This window comes from Carlito syrichta, unplaced genomic scaffold (assembly GCF_000164805.1).
Source record: "Carlito syrichta isolate Samal-C Ts95f unplaced genomic scaffold, Tarsius_syrichta-2.0.1 Scaffold130505, whole genome shotgun sequence".
In the NCBI taxonomy this organism is placed as follows: Eukaryota; Metazoa; Chordata; class Mammalia; order Primates; family Tarsiidae; genus Carlito; species Carlito syrichta.
The window spans coordinates 299,839-315,909 of NW_007074601.1; the positions used below are offsets into that span (position 1 = coordinate 299,839).

Genomic DNA, 16,071 nt, shown 5'->3' on the forward strand with positions numbered 1-16,071 from the left:
AGCAGAAAAAAGAATTTCAGAGCTTAAGAACCAAAATATGGAACTAACTCAAACTGTCAAAAACACAGAAAAGAAGCTTTAAAAGACAGAGCAAAACCTTCAAGAGATGAGCAATTATATCAAGAGGCTGAAACTAAGATTAATTGGACTTCCTGAGGCAGAAAGAGAAACAGAGACCACCCTGGAACAAACATTTCTTTAAATTACCCAAGAAAACTTCCCTCATTTCATCAGCAAAATGACCATTCAAACACAAGAGATTTAGAGAACTCCTGCAAGACAACAAATGAGAAGATCATAGTAATTCACCCACACAAAGTAGGTATAAAAGAGAAAAAGGTCAGATCACCTACAGGGGAAGACCAATTTGAATAGCAGCAGACTTATCCACAGAAACATTTCAGGCAAAGAGAGGTTGGAACCCAATCTTTAAAGTTTTCAAAGGTAAACAATTTCAAACAAAAATTGCCTACGCAGCTAAGCTAAGTTTCATCAGTGATGGAGAATTAAAATCTTTCCCAGAAATTCAATCCCTAAGAATTTATTCTACCTCCAGAACAACTCTGAAAGAAACACTTAAGAAAGTATTAAACACACAAGAAAGGAAAGAAAAGAATGACAATGCCCTTCACAAGAATGCAGGAAGAAGATTGAAAACACACATGAATCAACCCAAAAATCAAAAGAAAGAACGAAAACAAACAACAACAACAGCAACAAACTCTATAGGAATCTCATGACAGGGATAAAATCTCAAATTTCAATAATTAGCCAGAATGTGAATGGACTAAGTGTACCACTAAAAAGACATAGAATGGCAAAATGGATAAACATGATAAGTCAACAGTATATTGTCTCCAAGAGACGTGTCTCATCAGAAAGGACACTCAAAGACTCAGAGTAAGAGGATAGGAAACAAAACTTCAGGTGAACAGAACACAAAAGAAAGCAGGAGTCACAATCTTAATATCAGACAAAATACACTTTAAGCTATCAAAAATTTTAAAATATATGAAAGGTTACTACATACTGATAAAATATTCAATCTGTCAACAAGAAATATCCATCTTAAACATATGAGCACCCAACATAGGAGCACCAGCTTTCATAAAGCAGTTTCTAGGTAAACTTAAAAAAGATATTGACTCTAACACTATCATAACTGGGGACTTTAATATCCCACTCACGACCCTAGACAGATCATCAGGACAGAAAAACAAGGAGATCCAGAACCTCAATGTGACCCTTGCTCAAATGGACTTAATTGATACCTGCAGAACACTTTACCCAACAACCACAGAATATACATTCTACTCATCACCACATGGAATATACTCTAAGATCGACCACATCTTCAACCGTAAATCAAGCATAAACAAATTTCACAAGATTGAAATTTTTCCATGCACCTTCTCAGACCACAGTGGAATAAAAATAAATATCAATACCAAGTTCCCCCAAAACACAAAAAGACATGGTCACTAAACAGCATGATGCAAAGCAACTCCTGGGTCAACATGGAAATCAAAACAGAGATTAAAAGATACCTGAAAACAAATGAAAATGAAGAAACATCTTACCAAAACCTCAGGGATGCTATGAAATCAGAACTAAGAGGGAAGTTCATATCTCTACAAACACATATGAAGACAATGGAAAGATGACAAGTTAACAGCCTAACAAATTACCTAAGGGAGCTGGAAAAGCAAGACCACCAAAACCCTAACTTCAGCAGAAGAGTCCAGATCACCAAAATAAAAGTCCAAATTCGGGACATAGAAGACAAAAAGATAATACAAAAAACCAATGAAATAAAAAGCTGGTCCTAGCCGGGCTTGGTGGCTCAGCCTGTAATCCCGTGCCTTTGGGAGGCTGAGGAGAGTGGATTGCCTGAGCCCGCGGGTTCGAGACCCACCTGGGCAACTTGGCGAGACCTCATCTCTACAATAAATCAAAAAATTAGCTAGGCGTGGTAGTGCGCGCCTATAGTTCCAGCTACTCAGAAGGCTGAGGCAGAAGGATCTCCGGAGCCCAGCAGGTGAGGCTGCGGTGGCCGGGAGCAGCCACTGCACTCCAGTCTGGGTGACAGAGTGAGTCTCCAACTCAAAAAAAAAGCTGGTTCTTTGAAAGAATAAACAACATGGATGGTCCCCTAGCTAGATTGACCAAGAAAAAAAAAGAAAAAAACCCAATATACACAATCAGAAATGCACAAGATCAAGTCACAACTGGCCCCAAAGAAATACAAATGATTATCAGAGACTACTATGTACATTTATATGGAAACAAACTTGAAAACCTAAAGGAAATGGTGGACTTTCTGACATCACTCAACTGCCCCAAGTTAAAACAAGAAGAAATTGAGACCCTAAATAGACCAATAAAAATCCAGAAAATTGACTGCATTATAAGAAAACTACATACCAAAAAAAGGCCCTGGACCAGATGGCAGCAGAATTCTTCAAAACATACAAGGAGGAGCTGATACCAATCCTGCTGAAAGTATTCCAGGCAGTTGAGAAAGATGAAACTCTCCCCAAATCATTTTACAAAGCTAACATCATATTGATACCCAAACCAGGTAAAGATCCAACAAAGAAAGAGAACTACAGGCCAATATCCTTGATGAACATAGATGCTAAAATTCTTAACAAGTTTTTAGCAAGTCAGGTTCAACAACCCATCTCAAAAATCATCCACCACAACCAGGAAAGCTTCATCCCCAGGATGCAAGGCTGGTTCAACATTCCTAAGACCATAAGTGTAATTAAATACATCAATGGATGTAAAACCAAAAACCACATGATTATATCATTAGATGCGGAAAAAGCTTTTGATAATATCCAGCACTCCCTCTTGATAAAAACCCTTGAACATACAGGCATAGATGGAACATATCTCAAAATAGTAAGAAGCATCTATGAGAAACCAACAGCCAACACACCGCTAAACAGACAGAAATTAGAACCATTTTCCCTGAAAACCAGAACAAGACAAGGATGCCCACTCTCACCCTTCCTTTTCTACATAGTTTTGGAAGACCTGGCTAGGGCAGTCAGACAAGAGTAGGAGATCAGGGGTATCCAAATAGGAAAAGAGGAAGTCAATTCATCCCTCTGCAGATGACATGATTCTATACCTTAAAAACACAAGAGAATCTGTCAAAATCTACTTTCATTAATAAAGGACTTTGGCAAAGTCTCAGGGTATAAAATCATTTGCAAAAGACAGTTACATTTCTATACACCAACAATAAACAAACAGAAACCCAAATAAAAAGCACAATCCCATCCACAATAGCCAGGAGAAAATGAAATACCTTGGCATCTTACTAACCAGAGATGCGAAAGACCTTCATAATGAAACTACAAAACACTGCTCAAAGAAATCAAAGATGACACAAACAAATGGAGAAATATTCCATGCTCATGGATTGGAAGAATCAACATTTTTAAGATGTCCATCCTACCTAAGGCAATCTACAGATTTAACACAATACCCATTAAATTACCAACAGCATTCTTCTCAGACCTGGAAACAACAATACAGAAATTCATATGGAAACATAAATGACCGTGAATCACTAAAACAATCCTCAGCAAAAAAAAAAAAAAAAAAGAAAGAAAAAAAAGAAAAAGAAAGCAAGTGGTATCACACTCCCAGACTTTAAACTTTATTATAAAGCTACAGTAATTAAAGCAGTCCGGTATTGGTACAAGAACAGGTATATAGACAAATGGAACAGGATAGAAATTCCAGAAACAAAACCTCAATTTCTCAACTCATCTTTGACTGGGGAGAGGAGAACCTACTCAGTAAATGGTGCTGGGAAAACAGGCTGACCACATGCAGAAGATTAAAACAAGAGCCCTACTTATCACCATACACAAAAATCAACTCTAAATGGATCAAAGACCTAAATGTAATACCTGAAACTATAAGAACCTTAGAAAATGCAGAAGACACCCTTATAGAAATTGGAACTGGCAACCAATTCCTGATCAAAACCCCAAGTACCCATGCCTTAAGAGATAAGTTAGACAAGTGGGACCTCATTAGGCTGACAAACTTCTAGCAAAGCCAAAGAAACCATCAAGAGAGTGGGGAGCCTGCCCACAGACTGAGAAAAAATATTTACCAACTGTATGTCTGACAAAGCCCTAATATCTAGGATATACAAGGAACTCAAATGTGCCGAAAAGAAAAAAACAAACAGCCCTGTTACAAAGTGGGCAAAAGATATGAAAAGACACTTCTCAAAAGAAAACATACAAGCCGCCAACAGTTACATGAAAAAATGCTCAGCTTCACTAGTCATCAAAGCAATGCAAATTAAAACTACACTGAGATACCACCTAACTCTAGTCAGGATGACTATCATCAATGACTTAAAAAACAACAGATACTGGAGATGATGCAGTGAAAAGGAAACACTTCTACACTGTTGGTGGGAGTGTAAACTAGTACAGCTTCTATAAAAGACAGTGTGGTGATTCCTCAAAGATCTAAAAATTGACCTTCTATATGATCCCACAAGCCCCTTACTGGAAATATATCCAGAAGAACTCAAATCACTCTATAAAAAAGGTACCTGCATGCATATGTTTATCACAGCATTGTTCACGGTAGCAAGAAAATGGAACCAACAGTGCTGCCCATCAAAAGAGAGCTGATTAAAAAATGTGGTACATATGCATGATGGACTATTACACAGCCATAAAGAAGGACAAAATCATGAACTTCACAGCAACCTGGATGGACTGAGTGATCTTTCACGGAAACAAAGAACTGAGTATCACCCACTCTCACTTATAAGCAGACCTTAAACAATTATTGTAATACTATAAGAAAAGGATTGGCAGTAGCAGGAGACTTACAGGAGGTTCTCAGGGAAGCAGGACTGGCAACAGTGGGAATCTGCCTGGAGAAGGCGGGGGGCACATGAAAAAAACCCCAATACCCTTTGTTCTGGCAGATTTTAGTTCTGACTGAGTTCTGTTCTCTGCCTTCTAGTGCGATGTACTTGAATGAAATATTCATTGTCCATGTAACATTGTTCAGTGCAATTTTTGCTCTACTAAGAGGTCATTTCAAGTTTCAAAATATACTATTCATCATCAAAATTTCAATTTATCTGTCAAAGATTAGTTGAGAGATTGAGTTTTTGCTTCTGTAATCTCTGTTCTGTTCCATCGGTCTATATGCCTATTCTTGTACCAGTACCAGGCTGTTTTGATTATTGTAACCTTAGAATGAAGTTTAAAGTCTGATAGTGTGATATGTCCCACTTTGTTCCTTTTGCTGAGGATTGTTTTGACTATTTGTGTTCCTTTTAGTTTCCATATGAGTTTCTATATTGTCATTTCTAGGTCTGAGAAGAATGCCGTTGGGAATTTGATAGGTATTATGTTGAATCTGTAGATTGCCTAGAGAAGGATGGACATTTTGACAATATTGATTCTTCCAATCCATGAGCATGGAATGTTTTTCCATTTGTTTGTATCTTTGATTTCTTTGAGCAGTGTTTTGTAGTTCTCATTATAAAAATCTTTTACTTCTCTGGTTAGGAAGATGCCATCGTATTCTTGTCTTTCTTTCTTTCTTTCTTTCTTTCTTTCTTTCTTTCTTTCTTTCTTCTTTTTTGTGACTATTGTGAATGGGATAGAGCTTTTTATTTGTTTCTCGGCCTGTTTGTTACTGGTGTATAGAAATGCTACTGTTTTTGCACATTGATTTTTTAATCTAAAACTTTACAAAAATTATCAGAGCAAGGAGGATTTTGACGGACTCTCTTAGCTTTTCAAGGTGTAGGATTGTATCATCCATGAAGAGGCGTAGCTTAACTTTTTCTTTTCCTATTTGGATAGCCCTGATTTTCTCCTATTTCCTAATTCCTCTAGCAAGGCCTTTCAGCATGATGTTAAACAGGAGGATGAGAGTGGGCAACCTTGTCTTGCTCATGCTCTAAGAGGGAATGCTTCTAAATTTTATCCATTGAGCTGTGGGTTTATCATAGATGGTTCTTTCTGTTTTGAGAAGTGTTCCTTTTATGACGAGGTGTTCAAGGGTTTTTATCAGGAAGGGATACTGGATCTTGTCAAAAGTTTCTTCAGCATCTAATGAGATAATCATGTGGTTCTTGTTTTTACATCTATTAATGTATTGAATTACATTTAGGGTCTTGTGAGTGTTGAACCAGCCCTGCATCCTCGGAATGAAGCCTTCTTGGTCATGGTGAATGATTGTTGAGATGTATTGGATCCAATTTGTGAGGATCTTATTGAGAAATTTTGCTTCTATGTTCATCCCTCAAGGAGACTGCCCTGTAATTCTCTTTCCTTGTTGGGTCTTTACCAGGTTTGGGTATCAATGTGGTGCCATCAATAACAACCACTGGGGAGAAGGGACCCTATTCAACAAATGGTACTGGGAACAACTGGCTGAACACATGCAGAATGAAACAGGACCCTGTACTATCACCATATACAAAAACCAACTCTAAATGGATAAAAGCTCTAAACAAACAAACAAAAAAACCTCAAACTGTAAGAATCTCAGAAGAAAACACAAGAGATGCCCTTATGAACATCAGAGTAGGCAACTAATTCTTGATCATATCCCCAAAAGATAAGATAGACAAGTGGGACCTCATTAAACTGAAAAATTTTTGCATAGCAAAAGAAACTATCAAGAAAGCAGGGAGACAACCCACAGAATGGGAAAAAAATATTTGCTAACTGTGTATCTGACAAAGGCCTAACATCTGGGATCTACAAGGAACTCTAATGAGTGGAAAGGAAAATAACAAATAGCACTATTAAAAAATGACAATAGGACATGAATAGATACTTCTCAAAAGAAGATACATGACCAGCCAACAGAGCCATAAGAAAATGCTCAGCCTCACTAATCAACAGAGAAATGCAAATCAAAACTGCACTGAGATACCACCTTACCCCAGTAAGGATGGTGCTGGTGTAAAGAAAACAGGGCACTTCTATACTGTTGGTGGGAGTGCAAACTAGTCCAAACTCTATGGAAAATAGTGTGGTGATATCTAAAGGAATTAGAAATTTACTTTCCATACGATCCAGCAATCTGCCTTCTGGGAATATACCTGAAGGAATATAAATTGTTCTACAAAAAAGGCACCTCCACACACATGTTCATTGCCTCACTATTCACAACAATAGAAACATGGAACCATCCCTACTGCCATCAGAAGTAGACTGGATAAAGAAAATGTGGTGCATATATACAATGGCATACTTTGCTGCCATAAATGAGGACAAAATAATGGACTTCTCAGCAAAGTGGATGGAATTAGCGCAATCATTCTTAGTAATCTATCACAGAAACAAAGAACCAAATACCAAATGTTCTTAGTAATAAGTGGGACCTATGACCATCACTCACAATAGCACAAGAAGGAATGGGTAGTTGTGGGACCCTGTGAGGTGGGGGAGAAAGGGAACGGCACCTAGCGACATAAAAGAGGCCTGATTCTAAACCAGGGGAAGTGAGTATCAGTGGAAGGCTCAAACTTTAACTGCACATACATTATTTATGTACCTAATCCTGACCTGTACCCCATATCTTTAAAATAAAATAAACTAAAAAAATAAAATTTCAATTTATTCACTTTTGCATTTACATCTTTGTGGACTCCCAGCTTTGCATTTTGCTCAATAGGTTATAATCTCCTATTTTATCCTCAAAGTGTTCCAAATTGGGTCATGAGAGTTTCCACAAGATGCCCTTTCTATTATTGACCTCCACAATCCTTTGCTGATTTGCAGCTTAAAGAAAAAATAGTACCAACATTAGCAGAATACCTGTAACCACTTTTGCCAGTGTTGAATTGCCCTTTATATTAGGCCTGATTTATAAGAATTAACCACACAGATATAAAATGCAACTTTATTTTTCCAAATATTGTTCTTTTCTTTATTTTTAATAAATTTATTTTTGTATCCTCCATCATCAGAAATATTAAACTAGTGTATCGTTTTTTCTGCAAATCCATTTTCTTTCTGGGTAGCACCTAGCTGTTGCTGCACCATCATCATTGAGGTAAGCACATTCTTCTCTCCCTCTCACCTTAAACCTGTAATAAAGGGATTAACCATTATATATGAGGGAATCATGTACTTTTTTCCTTGTCTAGTGACACCTTTAAACGAAAACCCTATCTGTGTAAAGTCTTGAAAAGATGTACTGTGACACAGTCCTCTCTTGCTAAGTTTGAGACACCAATACTAAGTTGGACCAAAAGAGTCTCTCTTCCAAGAATTTGTACTTGTTACTGACATCAGATTAGTGTAATATAATCCATATGTAATCAGTGGAGCTAGTAGTCCATATAAACCAATGGTTCTTAACTAGGGGTGATTTTGCTTCTCCTCCTTGGGACACATGGCAATATTTAGAGATATTTTTGATTGTCATAAGTGGAGGCAGGGGTTGAATGGAGTGAATAGTTACTATCACCTAATGGGTAGAAGCCTGCAATGCTGCTAACATTCTACAATGCTCAAAAAATATGCCTCTTTTTCACAGCATAGAAGTATGCAGTACAAAAAAGGTCAATAGTACTGCTATTGAGAAACTCTAATATAACCTAAATGGCTAACTGACTGGTAGTCACCATTCAGGGTATGTATGCAGGTTTTACACATCATAACACCGAAGATATGAAACCCAGGACAAATTGCAATTGCAAATAAAACCAGGTTAAATGAACATCAAGTTGACCCTGAACTGTAAAATACACCATAAACTTAACTAGATAATTAGTTAAGTTTCAAATCAGGCAAAAGTTTAATCTGTGGGGAGCCAAGCATATGAATCTCAGGCCATTATTTTCAAAATAGTCAACTAGTAGTTCTGTCCCCTTATATCTTAATTTCCAACTTTTATGGTTGACTCCTGGAACAAATTTTAATCAATGATCCAATCCTCACTCCATCTCTCTAATATGCACACAGATCTTGGTCTCTAAAGAAATTAAGCTAAAGCACAGATCCTAGAGAAAGTTGCACGATCTAAATTTAAATAATCCTAGAAAAAAAGAAACTCACCAATTGTTAAACTTGGTTCCATCTACCCAGTTTCCTGTTTGATTGTTAATCATTGTCAGTCCAATCCAGTGATCAGAATTGCCTTTGTAGCGCCTAAGAAAGTTCTTTAGTGACAGAATTAATTTCAAAATTGTACTTGTCAGTTTTCATTTCAACCTACAGCATACATCTTGCTTTGCATGTTGTGAGGTACAAGGCAACAAATGTTCAACTTCCATCTTCATCAGAAATTAACTATGGAGTTTTCTTAAAATATTTTACTTTTTCTCTGAACTTCATCTTTTTTCTTTGTGAAACAAAGTTGTGGGATACATTTTCTGTAGATACCTTTTGATTCTACATTGATGAGTATTCAATTTGAAAATCTGTTACTTCAGGATTTTCAAATTGTAAGCTCCTAGAAAGCCAGTGTTTGTAGTTGAGCTCTTGCATAGCATCTGAATTATCAGATATTTATTATAATGTTTTCTACTTCACAGTAAGTACTAGTAATTTTAGTGTCATGTCATATTTTACTTCAACTTCTCTTCCAAAATAACATGATGAACACACACACACACACACACACACACACACGCACACACACACACCCATCACCAATTCACTTAGAAACTAATGATCAAATTGTATTTTTCTTCCAAACATTTTCATTTTGAAATATGTCATCTAAAGGGAAATGTTATTATCTGATATTTCTCCTTCTTATGCATTGTTTAAATTTCTTGATACTCTAGACCTTTTTGTAATGATAGAATTGTACTATATAAAGTCCTTGAGTCTACTTTTCTGCAAATAGCTGGGAAACTATAAGCTTAACATTTTACCACTCCATGTTTCAATTTTATGATAAATATTAAAAGTTCACACAACACTATAATCACAACACTATAATCAAATTCTATCTAATAACCGTAACACTCATAAATTTTGGTATTTAATATACCATTTTCTGCAGCATGTTATAAATTTATTTGAAATATATAATTTATTAGCTTAAGTTTGGGATTTTAAAAAATAGTTTAAGAAAATATCATTCCTAGATTAAAGGACTTCATCTACTATAACAAAAATAATGTAAATTTTCTGCGAGATAAGGAGAAGATGATGCATATAATACATACAATAATAAATCATAGTTTACAGAAAGTAACATCTGAGTCTTTAAGGGAAACTTTATTTTATTTATTTATTGTAGACAAGGTCTCACTATGTTGCCCAAGTTGATCTCAAACTCCTGGTCTCAAGGGAATCTTCCAGCTTTGGCCTCCCAAAATACTGGGATTACAAGCATGAGATACCGTGTCTGACCCTAAGGGAAACCTTTATATAGAATAAACTCTAAGAGGTCATTTTATTCCATTAAAATACAGAAAGCAAAGGAGAAGAAGGCAATATATATTCTAGGCTTAGGAAAGAAAACCCTGTTTGAGTGGTCTTTTTAATGGAACTAAGAGAGTATTTCCTAGAGCCTGTCTATGAATAATGTGAATAATTATTCACTCAATAAAGCAATGCCCCTTGTTGCCCCTTGTTAAAAATGCAAGAATTCTAAATAGGTGGAAATAAATATAGAAAATAATAGAACAAGCTTTACCTGATATTTAGGTAAGAGAAACATCATTTTGTAATTAAAATATACAATATTTTAACTAACCTATTAAAATTCTTCTGTAAATTACTTACCTCTACTCCCTCACAAACAGCTTTACCTCATTCTATCTGTCACATTTTGCCACTGTAAATAGTTACCATCCATGCACTTTAAAATGCATCAAGATATTTTATGGTCAGTCTTTTAAAAAAATCAAAACAGTTCAATCATTCCTCCCTGATACATTTAATGGTTCTTCTTAAGTTCAACCTTGTTCTTTGAGTGTCATGATTGTCACTATTTTTTGTCAGTCTCTGTTGACAAGATTCTTATAGTGGGATGTTTTAAAAACATCAATTGCCTTTTCATTTATCATTCAAACATTTTAACAACACTCCTTATTTTTCCATCTTGCTGCTATTTTATTTTTCTTTCCCCCAAGGACAGCTATAAAAACAATTCAGAGGATTTCTCAGAATGTTCATTTTCAAAAGTCTTGCAAAATTTCACAGACAATATTAACTACAGATTTCCTATTAAATTGAGCTTGCACCTCAGTTCTTGATTGCTCTATCTACTTTTAACACATCTAGCTTTTCACATTTTATTAAGCTTTCAATACTTTACATTGCTTGCAAAATCCTTGTACTGATGTATAAATTGCCCCAGTCTGGAAAACATGCATTTACTTTTGAAGCAATTTTCAAACCGATTGCATAAATATACATTGTTTACCACAGAGGAAATACATAACTGTCTTTTAACAATATTAACTCCTGTGCTATTCTGCTTTACATTTAAAACATTTCTCAACTGCGCATTATTTTCAGAAAAGAATTTTTAAATTGACTTACATTATTTATTCTTTTATTCTTAAACAGACTAAATAATTGTAAACACATATACTTACCATATAAGTGACTAAGGAAACAAATTTCATAAATGCAGAGCTAAAGCTTTAAACTTCTGGGAGAGTTTCTTTACTCCAGGAGATTTTTTTCATGTAAATCAATATTTATTCAACAAAAAATATATTAGACTTTGTATTTGTACCTGACTTTGTGCAATACAACCAAGGATATAATTTCAAATAAGTCATGATACCTGCTCACTGGAAGCTCATACTTTGGTTTTGGGGGGAAATCTTTCAATTTCACTTTCTGTTACATTACTAGTAGATAGTGTCTGATGAAGGCTGCCATGGGACCTCAGAGACAAGCAACAAACCAACTTAAAAAGTCAGCACCAAGTTCCTCAAAGGGAATAGAATGAAGAGTCCCCTCCTTCCTAAAATAATTCTCCTTTCTTGGAGGAATACTGTCTTTTAAAAGGTATCCAAATATTATCCAACTCTTATATGTATATTCTTTGAAATATAAAGATAGGAATCAAGTCTAATATTTGATGTAAAACTTATACTCTTCAAACAAAATAACCCCAGGTTTTTAAACGACATCTCATCTAGCATATTCTGAACAGCTTCAACGTTGTACAAAGATAGGAATAAGTAAAAACATTTTTAAAATTGTAATAACATTTGAATATCTCTAATGCTTCAGCTCAAGATAATTCTTAACAAATGTATATTTAAAATACTTACCATTTCTTGTTGTGTGTCAATTTTCGTTAAGAAAGCATCTTCAGTGGCACAGTTGTCTCTACTTGATGTCCAATTTGCTTCTTTTTCAGAAAAATAATAGCATTTGCGTTGGAAACCAATCCACTTATCTGGGCAGCACCCTTTAGGAACCTGGTCTTTAATGAAAATTGTTGCGCTTAGGAAAAGATAAAATAATATGTCTTGATATAATTATGGAAAGATGGGATTGTGATGTAAAGGACTACAGTCATGAACAGATTTATATACCTATCACATCAAGGTTGAGAAAAAATTGCATTTGTAATGCTAGATCACGTAAAAAGAAGTTTAGGGACTAACAGAATACTTATATTCCTTTCAACTCCAATCTCAGTGATATATACAGGCATTCATGGAGCAACAAGTATTCCACTTGGGTGAGTCACACTTGCCATTTCTGGGTAAATGAAATCCTAGCATTATCTAATATAAACAATAATTTATATTAGGCTATAAAAAATCAAGGATACATGATTTAAATTCCAATAAGTAATGAAAATAATAATAAAAGAGAAGACATAAGATGTATTGCCTGTTGTCAGCTAAGTATTGCCATCACTGAATAGTTCTGGGTTAGTTAATAAATGGAACCCACACGGAATTTGGAAGGTGGAAGTAAATCTGAAGACATTATTTTTAGAAATCATGGGTCTTTCCATGAGCTCTCCTTTTGCACTCTTGGCAGCTATATGTTTTAGCTTCTTTTCTCTGGTATCTGGGCTTTCCAAATACATCCGTGCACAGGCCAATATTGTTAGTGACTACTTATCCTCCAGCTACACAGCCCCAGCCTTCAGTTATACATCAGCTCCTAGATCCTCCCATGTTCTTGCTGTCCTTAATTTCTATATTAAAACATTATCGTTGTAATAGGCTTTTTTTTTTTTCCTGAGCATACCCAGATTTAATCAGTTTTGGGTACCAAAATGATTCTAAGTGAACAGAACCTTATGAGATATAATGGTGTTTTTCCGACGGTCTGTGGGCAGAGGGGCAAAATAATTAGTTACCACCTGATGCCAAGAGCCAAAAGAAGATAAAACTTTTATCACCTTTCTCCAATCGCATATATAGCCACAAGGCGAAAAGAGTAAAGATAATCTTATCTGAGCATCATAATTAACAAGCCTAAGCCAGTTGACACAGAGAACTACAGACAATTATAGAATGTACATTCTTTTAAGGTGCATGTGAACCATTTACTAAAATACAGGATGACACGGTGAAAACAACTTTTAAAAGAATGAAGACATTTATGGTATATCACTTGGATGCGGTAGAACTGAGCCATGTAACACTAAAAATAAAATTAGAATATCACCAAAGTTTGTAAATTAAACAATGCAACGCTAAATTGTTCATGGCACAAATAAGACGTCGTCATAGAGTAGAAAATATTTTGAACTGAAGGATCGTTTTGTAAATGTTGGTATTTGTAGTATGTTATTTGTATGTCTTCTAAGTATATATACAATATCCAAACTTAAGCGATGCAACTAAACATGTGGAACACAATACACTCCCTTAAAGGTTGGAGAAAATGTGTTTTAAGAAGAAAGAAAAGCTTTTTGAAAAGACAGATATCTAATTCAAAAAGTAAGAGTGGTGAGTAAAAACTAAAACAGAAAGATTTTTTTTAAAGAGTAGAAATCGAGTAGAAAATTAATGTAAAATTTAAAATTTCAACAAAGTCATAAGTTAACTTTTGTTGAATAATCTAAAATAGGATAGAACCCTAGAACTAGAAACATCGATTTTTTTTTTCTTTTTGAGTTGGTGTCTCACTGTCACCCAGACTGGAGTGCAGTGGCACCGTCCCTGCCACCGCAGCCTCGACTGCTACCACGCCTGGCTATTTTTTTTTTTTTTTTTTGAGTCAGAGTCTCATTTTGTCACCCAGGCTGGAGTGCAGTGGCCCAATTAAGGCTCATCACACAGCCTCAACCTCCTGGCTTCAGGTGTTCGTTCTGCATCAGAATCCTGAGTAGCTGGGATTACAGGCACCCACCACCACTCCTGGATAATTAAAAAAAAAAAAAAGTTTTTGTAGGCGCAGCCTGTGGGAGCTGGCGGCGCCCCTGGGCCTGGGGTCCCGTGGTTATCAGACGCCTCTCCCCCTGCACCGCTCCTCGGGGCCCTGGTGGCCAGACCCAGAGGACCCCCGACCCCGCACTGGTAGCTGGGGCCGCGCTATGCGGCCAAGCAGTTCACGTGGCCCGGTGCCGCCTCCAGGGTGGCCCCCGGCTCGCTGTGGCCATCGCGGGAGCAGCTGTGCGAGCTGGAGGTCGAAGAGAGCGAATGGCACCTGCGCCTGGCCGCCATGCGGGAGTCGCTGCGGGTGAAGCAGCTGGCCGAGGAGGAGAAGCGTCGGTCCAAGGAGCGCGCATCGCAGGGTGCGTGGCCAAAACGCCACTTTGAGAACTGGCGGAGACAGCAGCGAGAGCGCTGGGGGAAGACACAGGCAGACGAGGAGAGGAAGGCTCGGCTGCAGGCTCAAGCCCCGGAGCGCCTGGGTCACCACGTGGACCCCAGGAGCACCCGTTTTCAGGAGCTGCTCCAGCCCCTAGAGAAGCAGCAGCGAAAGCGCCTCAAGGAGGAAAAACAAAGGTAGAAGAATGAAACAGAGCTGCTGCAATGGCTGCTGCTGCGACCCAGGACCCAGCAGCCTCCGGGACATGCAGCGCCTGAGCCTTGTCCTTTCCAATAAAGCTGAAAGCTCTGTCCTCTTTTAACAAAACAAAACAATTTCTTTTTTTTTTTTTTTTTTGTAGAGACAAGGCCTTGCTATGTTGCCCAGGTTGGTCTAGAACTCCTGGGCTCAATTAATGCTCCTGTCTTAACCTCCCAAAATGGTGGGATTACAGTCATGAGGCACTACACCTTGCCTAAAAATGTTTAAAATGAGAGATAAGACACAAATTATCAATACCAAGGATGAAAAAGTAGAGAAATTTCTAGAATCACACAATTTAGCATAATATATGCATTTTAAAACTTGTATAAGACAAACTATCCTAGTCCAGATGGCTTTAGTTATAAATACTTATAATCATTTAGGGAAGACATAACACCAATATTATCATTCTCTGAAAATAGAATGGAATACTTTCTAATTCATTTTTAGAGACCAGGGTAATATTGATATAATGCCTGACAATAGTACAAGAAAGAGAAATTACAAGTCAATTTCTTGTGAACATATGTGCACATGTCTTAAATAAAATATTAGTCACTGATGAATATCAAAAGATTATTATGATCAAATTGACTGCACAGAAATTAAAGTTTAGCTTCATATATAGTTATATATGTGTGTGTGTATAGCTAATTTCTAAATGTCAGCAATAGACGTAATAGAAAATAAAATTAATTCAAAAATACCACTTGTAATTGTATTATAGAGCATTAAGAGTTTAAGAATACATTCTTTAAAAATGTTTATGGCATCTACACTGAAAGCTATAAAATATTGCTGAGGGAAATTATACAATACCAAATAAACATTTTAAATGCATGAATCAGTGTTAAGATGATGATTTCTTAAAAAATGACTGTGAATTTAATGTAATCCCAAACAAAATACAAGTAGTTTATGTGGCAATGTGAAGACTCTGGAATGCTCAAGACAAACTTGAAGAAGAAAAATAAAGCTTTTAAAATACTTAAGCTACCACATATTTATACGTATTATGAACCCATGTTATTATGACAGAATTACAAGGATTCAAAAGTTGATATATAGAGAAACATAATATAATAAG

General features: G+C 36.4%; 1 protein-coding gene and 1 pseudogene across 1 annotated transcript; one reads left to right on the forward strand and one right to left on the reverse strand.

Moving 5' to 3' along the window:
* Window positions 1-7,992: 7,992 nt before the first annotated feature.
* On the reverse strand, window positions 7,993-13,044 carry CLEC2B (C-type lectin domain family 2 member B). The gene is made up of 4 exons (XM_008049093.1): window positions 12,987-13,044; window positions 12,272-12,426; window positions 9,081-9,184; window positions 7,993-8,107 (listed from the first exon to the last, which is right to left on the reverse strand). Exons 1-4 carry the CDS (start codon window positions 13,042-13,044, stop codon window positions 7,993-7,995), a joined length of 432 nt encoding a protein of 143 aa, XP_008047284.1.
* Window positions 13,045-13,270: 226 nt separating this feature from the next.
* On the forward strand, window positions 13,271-14,998 carry LOC103250499 (annotated as a pseudogene).
* Window positions 14,999-16,071: the final 1,073 nt, after the last annotated feature.